The sequence below is a fragment of the Halichoerus grypus genome, chromosome 4 (genome assembly GCF_964656455.1).
Source record: "Halichoerus grypus chromosome 4, mHalGry1.hap1.1, whole genome shotgun sequence".
NCBI classification, from domain to species: Eukaryota; Metazoa; Chordata; class Mammalia; order Carnivora; family Phocidae; genus Halichoerus; species Halichoerus grypus.
Genome location: NC_135715.1, coordinates 169,326,288 through 169,338,884, shown reverse-complemented (window position 1 = coordinate 169,338,884; position 12,597 = coordinate 169,326,288). Strand labels below are relative to the sequence as shown.

Genomic DNA, 12,597 nt, shown 5'->3' with positions numbered 1-12,597 from the left:
GGCAGTGGCTTGTATTTTCAAGTCATTGCTTTTAGAGCAGCATGGAGGATTAATTGGGATCTGAGAAATTAGAAGGTTATGTCATCATTTAGACATTACTTTCCCAAACAAAGTTGGAGCAGAGAGGTGGGACGGTAATGAGGTATATTACTTGGCAATTTTATTTGATAATTTTATTAGGTATGAGAAGTGAGGGTGAGGGGAAAGGAGAAAGAGAAAACACGTCCCCAATCTTTAGCTAAGCTACTGAGTGGATGGTGCTACCAATAACCAAGAGAAGGGAACAAAGAAGAGAGATATGCCTGATTGGTAGAGATGGGAAAGTGAGTTACGTTCCTTATTATACATCTTGGGATATCTAAGTGGGGTCTTCTGTAGGCAGCTGGTAATATATGCCTCTGCTCAATACAAAATTCAGATTTGGATCTGATGTCATCTACCTATAGGTAGTATGCAAAGGGGATGGATAATTTCATCTAGGCACGAGCCCATAACCCAAAGAAATTGACAAGACCAACTCTGGGGAATGCTGTCGTTTGAAGGACAGATGCTGCTATAGGAGCAGTGAAGGAAGCTTTGAAGAACGAGTCCAAAAGATGGAAGGAGATCAGACTGAAGTGGAAATACAGAAGCCAAGATATGATGTGCTATACATCTTCTGTAACATTCATTTCTCTAAATACTTTAAAAATATCTCTTTGGAATAAGTGAAATAAGTGTCCCTCAAAGGTGTAATTTTGATGCCCAGCCTATAGCACTGACTTTTCCTAAAGCATACCCTAATATAGTGCTGTCAGCTTGGATCAAAGGACATTATAAGAAAAGACCAATGGAAATTTGTGGCATCTACTCTGAATGTGTCTCTCTCTGCCACGTCCCATCCTCCCTCCCTCCCTCACTCCATCCCTTCCTCCCTCGCTTCCTTCTTTCCTTCTTTTGAGGATGTTCCTGTCTTCCTTACATAGGAAACTTGGTAAAAATTTCACTTAAATCTCAAGAAAAGAAACAGTTATGCTACTCCTGACCAGTTATCTATACATGTATCTCTATCTCTATTTATCTATCTGCTTGATATGAATCATGTAAGATATAATGTGAATCATGTAAAAGTTTGTTTCCCTTTTTGCATTGACTCTAAAAGGCTTAGATTATTTCCGGGGATATCTTCTGTCATAAAACCTTGCTGTGCACCTTGTGGATAGACTTTACTGCCGACTCCATCTTTTGCAACCTGCCAAAATGCCTCATTCAATTATTTCAAATTTGATTCTTTCCTGCTAAGTTGTGTGATTGTTTTGTAAAACATTGTAAGTGTTTGCTGGAACAAGAAAGAAAATAAAAACAAGTGTATGTATTAATTTTGAAGGTTTTTGTACAGTGATTTTGACCTGTTGCAGACTTCATTTGGTAAATGTTAGCTGAACTGAATCCACGGTGGGTTGAGTATCTGAGTTATCTGAGAGCTCAGCTTTTCTCAGCTACTCCAAAGCACCTTAGAAGTTTCTCTTGGTGACTGACTTTGATCAGGGTCCCATCTCTGTCTTCCACAGTGACAAGGACGGTGTGTGCAGAACAGTGTGATGGCAGGTGCTATGGGCCCTATGTCAGTGATTGTTGTCATAGAGAATGTGCTGGGGGCTGCTCAGGACCGAAGGACACAGACTGCTTTGTAAGTCTTGGAGCTTCCTTTCTACTTTTCCCATCTCCCTCCTTCCTGGCTGGACTCAGGCACATTGACTCTTTAACATTAAAATAAGATCAAGTTTAACCATTTTAGGATTAAGAAAGATGCTCTGCCTTCCTATAATTCATTCCCTCACTGGGTGGCTATTGGTTGACTAGGATTGTTCTGTTTTAGTATATGAATTATGTCTTTCTGATGTAATTTACAATACAGATGAGATGTATTAGAGAATGTGAAGAGGAACATATTGAGATATCTTTTTAAAAGCTAGTAGCATCCTTCCAAAATTTACATTGATTACCTGTTTATGTTGTTGCATAATTGAGTTTTCTGAGTGGGGGCTCTTGAATTTTATTTCTTGGATATAAATTTTAAGGTTATAGCCATAGATTTCAAGATTATTCATAAATTTAACTATTTCCCAGTTTATTTTGTTTATAAGTTAATATTATTCATAATTTATAAGATTTACCAATGTATGCTTAAAGCAATTTATATGCTAATCTGTGTGATTTTTATTTTAGAAAAGGACACTTTTCTTTTCTTAAAATTAACATTTATAGCTCGTTGGGAACATGTTTTCATTACATTTTAATATCCCCAATACAGTTCTTCCTGTTCTTTTGAATACAACCAGTTCTGTGAGCTATAGTTAACACAATTTCATATACAGATATTATTTTCATTTTAAGCTAAAAATCATAAAATAAGAAATTGTTTTTGCTGTTAAAAATGAACACAGAAATTCATTTTCTTTTTTCCCATTTTCAGATATCCAGAGAATACACATATATATTTAGAACTGAATATTTTTTCAAATTGACACTTAACTCTGAAAATAAGCAAAACATAAATTAAAAACTCTTATGACATAGATAATTTCTTAGTTTTCTTAACGTCACAAGAAACTTAATTTGTTGACCCTAATCCTACAGTGAAACAAAAGTATATATTGCAGAAGTGAGTAGTGAAGAAGAAAAGAAACATGTTAAAAATTTAAGGAAGATGCTTTAGCAGGCCTTGAAGTGAGACCTTTTCCCTTGCCTATCACCAGACACGAGGTAAAGCTTGATGTCGAGGACGCTGAGCAGGTGTTAACAATTCCAAAACAGTAACAACAAGAAACACCAACAATAGCCATAACTTTTACTTAGAAGTTCTTCATTGCATTTGTTTTCATGGTTCCATTATCATAATAAACAGAGTGCTGGGTGAGTCTCAGAATCCTCATTTCATTACTTTTATGGGATGGTCCAATGACTCCACTTTGGCATTTGGTACAGAATGTTCAAGAATGCCAGACCGAGGCCTTGGTGTAAGTCATGTTGTTTTGCATGCTGTCTGGAAGGTAAATTTGTTTGATTCCTTTAGTTTATGTCCCTTTGTTGCCAAGCAATCTGTGCACAACCCTGCATAAAGTATGTTCGTAAAGCAATTATGAGGACACATGAAGTTTTATAGCCATAAATTAAAACTTACTGAGTTTTGTAGATTGCTTTTTAATAGATTCTTCCTGGAAAATGTCATCTTAGTGAATAATGTATCATGAATGAGTCTCGTTCTGATTATGCATCTAGTAGACCATCATCAGGGAATTGTCATGTTGGTGATAAAGTGCTTGCTAAAACAACAATTGATGAAGAAAATGTTTTGAGGAAACAGAATGAATTAGTTCTTATTAATAACCATACATACAATTTATGATGAGATATAAAATATAGCTTGAGTGCGTATTAGCTTACTTTCCAAGGCCTCAATTATTCCTATGAAGGTTTAAGTTGTTTAATTAAGAGAATTAGTTCATCCACTCTTTTGAAAGTCATGCTTTATGTACTTAGACATACATTCTATTTTTATACCAAATACCTCTCAGGTGGTAAAATTGTTTTTAATTCTTCTCAAATGCATTTGAACATATTAACAAATTGAGGTCTCAATACAAATATATAAGTCAGCAGAAACAAATTATTTTGTTTGAACTTGATGGCTTTCACTGAATGGTGTGGTATTATGAAAAAGACCATATAGGAAATGGCAGCATATTATTTAATTGTGAGCTAAGTATAGGCTGCTTCTCTTCATTTTGGCATTACGTACTCCATATTTACACTTGACTAGTCACCTGCCAGAGCCTTTTATTCAAGTCCAGTTTAAATAGCTATCACAATGTTTTCTCGCTGTACAACAGTGATGAATGTGCTTACCATGTCACCTACGGCACTGAACTTCTCCAAACACCAGCTTTAAGAAAAGTCTAGACTGTAGACTTGGGGAGTTAGTTGTTAGTGCCAGTCTCTAAGACTCAACATAAACCCTTTGAATACTGTGAGTTGAAATAATTTTTCACTATTAGCTAATTTTAATAATTTAGATCAATTATTAGTTTGGAGATTACTGGATAGAGAATAGGTAACTTGAATATCAATATCTTTGTATAGATTGTATATTCACTGACATTGGAAAAACAGTTTTGTAAAATTTTTGACGTTCAAAACAAATTTGAACTTAAAAATAAGTACTTACTATAAAGCTGTCAAGCTTTATACTTTTTATGAAATATAAGAATAGAACATACACATATGTTTTATATAAATATAAATATAATAAGTAAAGAACACATCCTTCTCACAAAGGTATTAGAGCAGGGTTCCTTTAACGAGTATTATGAAGGCTATTCTTAAATGAAATTAATATTTGCTATGTTGTAGGCCTGCATGAATTTCAATGACAGCGGAGCATGTGTTACTCAGTGTCCCCAAACTTTTGTCTACAATCCAACCACCTTTCAACTGGAGCATAACTTCAATGCAAAGTATACATATGGAGCATTTTGTGTCAAGAAATGCCCACGTAAGTAACAAGATAAGAATAACCAAATTAATTAGATCATCATTTAAAAACACACCCACAAAATCATATACATTTATTGTAATTTAAAATTTGCAACAATATTGTGAATTACTTGGATATAGGTACTGTTGCTTACCATTTCACTAATAAGGAAGTTACAATTCAAAAAACTAAAGGGATTGGTCCAAAGTCTCAGCAAAGGAGTGGCATGTTTGAGGTTAGAGTGTAGTGTCATTTCCTTCTAAACTTACTGTTTTCGCTATTTGTCAGTGTTTTTGTACATGCTGCTGTTTCTCAGAAAAGTGATTAGTTAAGTAGGAGCAAGCTTTGTACTGAATGAGGTCTGCTTCTAATCACAATGAATTTTTACCTAATATCTTTTCTGATTATTTATAATAGAATGTATAGAACTATAGTTTTAATATCAAATCTAATCTTAAACAATAACAATACATGTGAAGGGCATGTTTAGAGGTCTTTACAAAATTGACAACTGATCCTGAGGATTCAAAGTAATCAGTTTAGCTTTCATCAATAATTCAGTAAATATATGTCTTCATATTTGCTCCAGTCAGTTTCTTTGCTTGAAATAAGTGATGGGACATTATTTCTTCATTGTTTTATCTACTGGAAAAACTGGAAAAAAAATCACTACATTTGTCCATATATTCATTTAAAAGAAGAAGGTTTTACAAGCTACAGCATACCACTATTATGGTTTTCTTCATTTTGTGCCTGTGATTGAGTAAGAAGAATAAAGGACATGGGATTAGACTGGATGTGGGTTCTGGCTTTGCCCACATATTACTCATGTGATTTTAAATGAACTATTTAGTTTTCTGTATTCTCCTCTTTAAGATGTGGCTGGTAATAATCATAGCTCTCTTCTCTCCCAGAGTTATTATAATGATCAAAAGGATGGGGAGTAAGAATCAGAGGGATAGCATATAAAAACAAGTCTTTGGAAACAATGACAACTTTAGTCATTATTATTAAATATTTTTATATTAGTTAAAAGAATAATTATGCATACAAGCTTTCAACACCTAACTTGTGGCAAGTGGCTAAACACTGAGAACTATTTTGTGAAATTACACACCCAGTTTCCTTAGATATGGTAACTCCTAAATTTCCTTTCTTAGAATAGTTTAGGTCAACAAATTACAGGCTAATTTAAAACACTTCGGTATTTATCTATGTAAATTTCAAATATTTGAAGGGCCCTGCTCATAAGGCATGGTTTGTTAAACTGCAACTATCTTGGAAAAACAAAGACATTTAGCTCCTAAATACTGCTCTACAATCCTTAATCTTGAATTCTAAAATTCAAAAACTTCAGACAAATATTTTTTGAAACTCATTTGGCTGCAAAATGTGAATCTAACTGATACGAGGGTCTTTATAATTTGTATTTACTCCATTTGGCATATATTGCTGCGAAAATGCAGACGTGTTTAAATATGGGGTATTCTTGTGAAGACCTTGCTGAAGGGCTGGTTACATAGTATACAGTACATTCACTTGTTGCAGGTTGAGTTCCCCTCAGGCAGAGATTAGGTTGTTAAGGAGGAGTATTCTCAGAATGAAGACAGGAAGGAGGAAGAACAGGAAGGGAACAGGCTGTGATGCAGTCTCCGCAATGTACCTTTTCTGTGGTGGATGCCCCCTGGTGGATAGCTGGGAATATAATGATCACACTGTGCCCACTCCGAAGAATCCATACACATCCCTCTACCCCAGACTCCCTTCAATCCCAGATTTTCCAATATTTCTTCCTCCAGGGCAAGCCACTGCTCATGAATCTACATTTATTCTAAGCGCAGGTCACTTTCATACAAAGTAAACGATCATTTGAACTACCCAGAACCATGCCCACTGGTAGGATTTTTTTCCTCGTTACCATCTTTCTAGTCCCCTCCTCAGTGAGGCTGCAGGGCAGCTGCCGTTCATTTTGAGCTGCTTGCGCCCACATACCAAACTTAGTTTTTGTCCTCCCTCTGTTAGCTTGTCACAAGTGCCCTCTCTTGGTCCCCATGCAGCCACAGGTATGAGCCGAGTGAGAGGTACCAGCACAAGGAGGCTGGGCTATCTGCTTACGCAGTTTACTTGTCCCTCTGCCCGGACTCATATCCAATCTTAAATGCATTGCTTCCATCTTAACAGTGGATTCCTGTTGGACCTGCCCAACATTATGACATCATGGTTCAAATAAAACCTGATGTATGCTGGGCAGTTCTGACTATAAGATCAATCAATGACCCATGGTTAGGTGCTCTGTCTCTATCAGGACCCAGAAACATCTAAGGAGCTGTTTATTAAAAGGTGTATAATTCTATGCTGCAGATGGCATGGATTAGCTCTAGAATCCTAGAGGTCTCTGATATGATTTTCCAGCTGGGACTTGCCGTAACTCCATATGGCATATTTCCTACCACAGACACTCCTAAGATCATATAGCCTCTTGGGTTTGTTTGTTTGTTTAAGAGAGAGAAAGAGAGTGTGAGCGCGGAGGAGCAGAGAGGGAGGGAGAGTGAGGGGGAAAAAATCTCAAACAGACTCCACTCTGAGCATGGGAGCCCGACTCAGGGCTGGATCCCAGGACCCCAAGATCATGACCTGAGGCAAAACCAAGAGTTGGAAGCTTAACCAACTGAGCCACCCAGGCGCCCCACCTCTTGGATTTTGTGACCCAAGTAGCAGAAATACTTACATCCCAGACTTACATCTCTGTACCATATGCCTTTCCTGATCTGAGACCCCTTCAAGGCCAGAAGCCTTCCATACCACTGAATATTAGTCCAGAAGCAGTATGCCCTGACGGGGAAGATACTGCCTTTAAAATATAAAGTGGCCTTGCGATGCCTGGGTGGCTCAGTCGTTGGGTGTCTGCCTTCGGCTCAGGTCATAATCCTGGTGTCCTGGGATCGAGGCCCATGTCAGGCTCCCTGCTCAGTGGGGAGCCTGCTTCTCCTTTTCCAACTCCCCTGTGCTTGTGTTCCCTCTCTTACTATCTCTCTCTGTTGAATAAGTAAATTTAAAAAAAAATCTTAATAATATATATGTGTGTGTGTATATATATATATATATATAAAGTGGCCTAGCAGGCATTGTGTTTTCCCTTTACTGTGAGAGGCTCTAGACGCAATTATCTGGGTTCTCTTTGGGGGGGCAGGCAATGTCCTGGCATATTTCAGATCACTGGAGCCATAAATATTTCACCAACGTATCAGGTAATCAGACATTCCTGATTTATGTAGTATACCTTTCCTAAAGTGCTGCCTTTTAATTCCATTTTGTTTCTTCACATAAAACTATGGAACAGTTTCTATGGCTTTCCACTGAAAGATAGAACACATTTTAAACATTTCCTCCTGGATATGAAGTGCCTCTCTGGATCCAAGGCAATTCAACGTCAGCTTCATTTGTGCTTCGTGTAACTTGAAGTATTTTTAGACTTCAGACTTGCATCATGACATGAAATGAAGTGGAACTATTGAAAAACACAAACTAAATGTCATATAGTTTCCTAAGTCTATAAAAGAAATTCACTCTATCTTGGGGGCAATTCAGGTTGCGGAGCTGTAGTCAAGCAGGGACTAACTGTTGTTAACACACGCTGCCCTTGGATTAGATATGGATGTTCGTAGATTCTATTTCAGGTTGAGATATTTAAACAGAGTTGTTTTAGGGAAAGAGACAGACATGTATACTATCAATGATGCTAATCATTGTCAAGCCCTAAAGTACTTTGTTTTAAACTTGTTTGCTGACCATCAACATTGCTAATTTCACCTTTTTTTTTCAAATCAGATAACTTTGTGGTGGATTCCAGTTCTTGTGTGCGTGCCTGCCCTAGTTCCAAGATGGAAGTAGAAGAAAATGGGATTAAAATGTGTAAACCTTGCACGGATATTTGCCCAAAAGGTGAGTGATAGTTGAGATTATTTTGGCTAGAACAGAGACCTACTCCAAGGTTTTTCCATTTACTTTTTAATGGACTGGCAGAGTTCACCTCTCTGAACACACACATACTTTTCCATGACTTTGAATAGTTCCCCAAAGTATCAACTGTCTTAGCAGTGTGTATTATTGATTTTGAATGATGTATACTAAATGATCGAGGTTAAACTGGGAGTTAACTTTGATAGAAATTCAGAAAAAAAGTTACATTTTATTCTGTATGCAGCAAATCTTAGAAGGTATGCATATAACAAGGGATTGCATGATTATTTTAGCATTAAGAACCCATATTAATTGCTTGCCACCCTACACTAAATGATCTGCTATGCATATGAAGGTGCAAAGAGACAAATATGATATTTACCCTCCAGGTCTTCGAAACTATTTTGAAAGATTAGATATATAAAATGACAAGGAAATTTACTGTCAGTATTAAATAAATTTTGCAGATAATTCCTATTTTAGAATTTTAGTAGAGAAAGAAATCCCTTCTAGCTGTGGTGCTCAAATTCCTCACCCAAATGAAACTTAAATTAAGCAGGATGAAAGTACAATCCAAATTTTCTGAATGATATTAAGCCTTCCAAAGTATCAAAGATTGCCTTTAAAAAGGGCAAACTTCAGACTTATTTTTAGACTACATTCTCTTTCTCTTTCCTCTTTCTCTCTCTCCCTTCTACCCCACACATTTTATTTTCCTTGTTTTATTTTTGAGTAGAGCCTTCAAAAAGTACAGGTAATACTCAATTTAAGAATTTAAGTATGAGGGCTCCTGGGTGGCTCAGTTGGTTAAGCGTCTGCCTTAGGCTCAGGTCATGATCTCAGGAGTCCTGGGATCAAGCCCTACATTGGACTCTGTGCTCAGAAGGGAGTCTGCTTCTCCCTCTTCCTCTCCCTCTGACCCCCCCTGACTCATGCTGTCTAACCCACCCACCCCACCCCCTGCCCTGCTCAAATAAATAAATAAAATCTTTAAAAAAAAGAAAGTATTTATACTTAAATGGCTCTTGATTCTGGTTACAACTCACATCATTAGTACTTCGTTTAATATATATTCTTAATTAGAACAATGTTTTTAAAACCATAGTTTGTAGACCATCATTAGGCTATGAAATGATTTTACTCAAGTGACCGGGATTTAAAAGTATTGAAAATGATATTTTAGGGTGGATGAGAAAGTAGTTGATTTTACGTGGCAAAGGCAAGTACTGATTGTTGTAAGTTTTGTTTTCGTTACGTATGTGTTGTGTGGGTATCCTGGGACTTGGTATAAGATATGATTCTTATGCGTCATGGTCACTAGGCGATCATGCAGGGAAAATATTTTAAAGCAGGCCCAGCAGTTAATGTTGCACGAATAAAGTATTATTTTATTTGTTAGAAAACTGTTTATTTCTTATGATGAACTCTTTTCATTTTTATAATGAAAAAATACTATTATTTTATAATAAAAATGCAATAATTTATTGACTGGAAAAGAAGTTTCTCAACACCCTGACTTTGAGTCTTGTTTCTACAGCTTGTGATGGTATTGGAACGGGATCACTGATGTCAGCTCAGACCGTGGATTCCAGTAACATTGACAAGTTCATAAACTGCACCAAAATCAATGGGAATTTGATCTTCCTTGTCACTGGTATTCATGGGTCAGTATGAAATTTTTGTAGAAAATTATTTTACGAAGAATAGACAAAGCTTAAGAGATTCTTTAGCTGTGTCTGTTTGATTCCTTTTGACCTAGATGAGTTCTGCCCTTCGTTAACGCTCTTCTCCAACAAAATCAAATGGCAGATTTTACCAGCAATGACAGTAAAAACCACAGTTTTGAGATACATAGACTATGGGTTTAGTAACTGCTTAGATGTGACAATATAAATTTATATATAAACTAAAATATATTTGTGGGATATCCTCAAATCTACAGATTTCAGAAAGCTTGACATATTTTTAGATATGTTTAGGGAAACAGTGTCAATGTGAAGTGAGGAATTTGCTTCAAATTCCTAACTGATTAGTTCGGGAAACCATAAATTAATATTCCTTTTAAAATGTATCTCGTAGAGAACAGAGCAGTAAGTTGAAATTCTCTTGAGCTTTCAGAAATTTTCTTTGGCCTGATGTATCTATCTTTTCCTCTTTTAGTTAGGTTAGGAAATTAGTACTAATATAGGAGATCTAATAAATGAATTTCATTTTAGCAATAAAAATTGTAACATTTTCTGGGTTCCTTCATTACAGAACCACCTGCTGGTTTTAACTGGGAAAACAACCAAGTTTGTATTCTTTCAATTGTAATAAAAATGTCTATATTTTTACTTTATATTTTATCTGTTTATCTATATTACTCTTAATCCCTAAATATTAGTGCTACAGGCTACAGATAAAGAATATTACTCACATATTTCAATTCAAAATCTTAACTCGAAACATATATCACATCATTTCTAGAAGCAAAAAAATTTAACACATTATGAATAAATATGTCCAAATAGGAACAGCAAGAGAAATAGAACAGTGTTTCTTTCCATGCAAATAAATTACAGTAGGTCTTATTGCATAAAGCATTTCTTTACTTTAAAATGTAGCTTTTAATAGGGGTTCATGCCAGATACTATAATGGTGTGTACACACTTTCTGCCCCAGATCTGTTTTATTCCGCCCAAGCAGTGCTTAAAAAATAAATATATGGTCAAGATTTCTAACTTCTCTTTAAAAATATGTAGATTTGGTTACCCTTAGCACATACCCCTACATGGCAATAATCTTTTGGAGCCAGGGAGTTCTAGCCATTTTGAGATAGGACAACCAAATTTACCAGAGTCACTACTAACCCTCTAAATCTATTTACATAGCTGTTCTCACCTCTTTGGCCCCAAATGGTAGGAGACCTGGGTCAACATTAGGTGCACCTATATAATCGAATGCATATATGATATTTACTAAAACAATATATCCACACTGTAACTATTTTCAAAACCAAATACCACCATGAATGAAAGATCATATCATGTTAACAGCATCTTCTGAGAAATAGGAAGACATACCCACTTAATTCACATTGCCTGCTTCCACGTGGGTATAATAAATGAATTGGCCTCAAGTCCATCAGTGTGGGGAAAGATTTGAAAACATAGTCTCATAAATTGCATTAGAGAAGTTGTTTTCATTCTAATCAGACCCAACATCCATCTTTTATAAATTGTGTATTCATACTTCCTTTTGAATTATGAAATAAAAATCATAGGTAATATAGCCTACCTATATACATAATTTTATAATGTGATTCTAATTCTCTACTTATAACTTAAAGAAAAAATACAAGAAAATTAATGGATAATAAAATATGTATTGATAGGAAAATGCTCAGCTTCTGCTTACTTATAATGAAAGTTTGGATTTGTGAGACGTAAGATTAGAAGTTATTCTGTGCAAGAAGTATGGGGAAATAAAGAGTAGAGGAACGGCTGACCACTGGAATAGGAAATAAGTAACAGACATATTGTTATATGGCAAGAGGAAGACAGAAATAAATCATTCAAACAGAGGCAACCTGACTGCAGAATTACACACAGTCATGGTATGATCAACTATGAAGTGTGTGCACATGGGTCCTTAATTGGATGGGGCATTTAAGGTTGTTCAAGACATGAGGCAAACCTTTGCTGGGAAAGACATTTAATTTTCTTGGCTTGGGGTTATTACTAAAAGCCTATAATGTCCCCCAATCTCTGTTACAACAGACATGCCTCTGCAAATGTCCCAGCTTCCCCTTAGTGGGGTAATACTGCCCCCATTGAGAACCACTGCAAGAATTCTGTGATAGTAGAAGGATTATGAACCAACAAAAGCAACCCACTGATGGTTAATCTTGTAGGTAAACCATGGGTGGGGAAGTTTGACAAAGACGATCAAGTGCAGTTCAGAATTCTTATTTTAGTCTTGATTCCTTATGGAGCATATTTATCAAAAGTCAGGATTTATACTAATTGTAAAATGGTTTTACATATTCTGAATCACCTAATGTCCAGAATAGAGGAAATATCAATAAATAAATGCAAAAAAGGAAAGCAGATATGTCAAGATATAATAATACATTGCACAAT

At 35.9% G+C, this 12,597-nt stretch overlaps 1 protein-coding gene across 4 annotated transcripts in view; it reads left to right on the top strand.

Moving 5' to 3' along the window:
• The window catches only part of ERBB4 (erb-b2 receptor tyrosine kinase 4), a 1,094,545-nt gene that overhangs the window by 794,331 nt on the left and 287,617 nt on the right, over positions 1-12,597 (top strand). For all 4 annotated transcript variants that reach the window (XM_078071282.1, XM_078071280.1, XM_078071283.1 and 1 more), the window contains exons 6-9: positions 1,551-1,669; positions 4,393-4,534; positions 8,345-8,458; positions 10,014-10,140. In XM_078071282.1, coding sequence (XP_077927408.1) covers positions 1,551-1,669; positions 4,393-4,534; positions 8,345-8,458; positions 10,014-10,140 — 502 coding nt within the window. The remainder of the gene's footprint in view (positions 1-1,550; positions 1,670-4,392; positions 4,535-8,344; positions 8,459-10,013; positions 10,141-12,597) is intronic.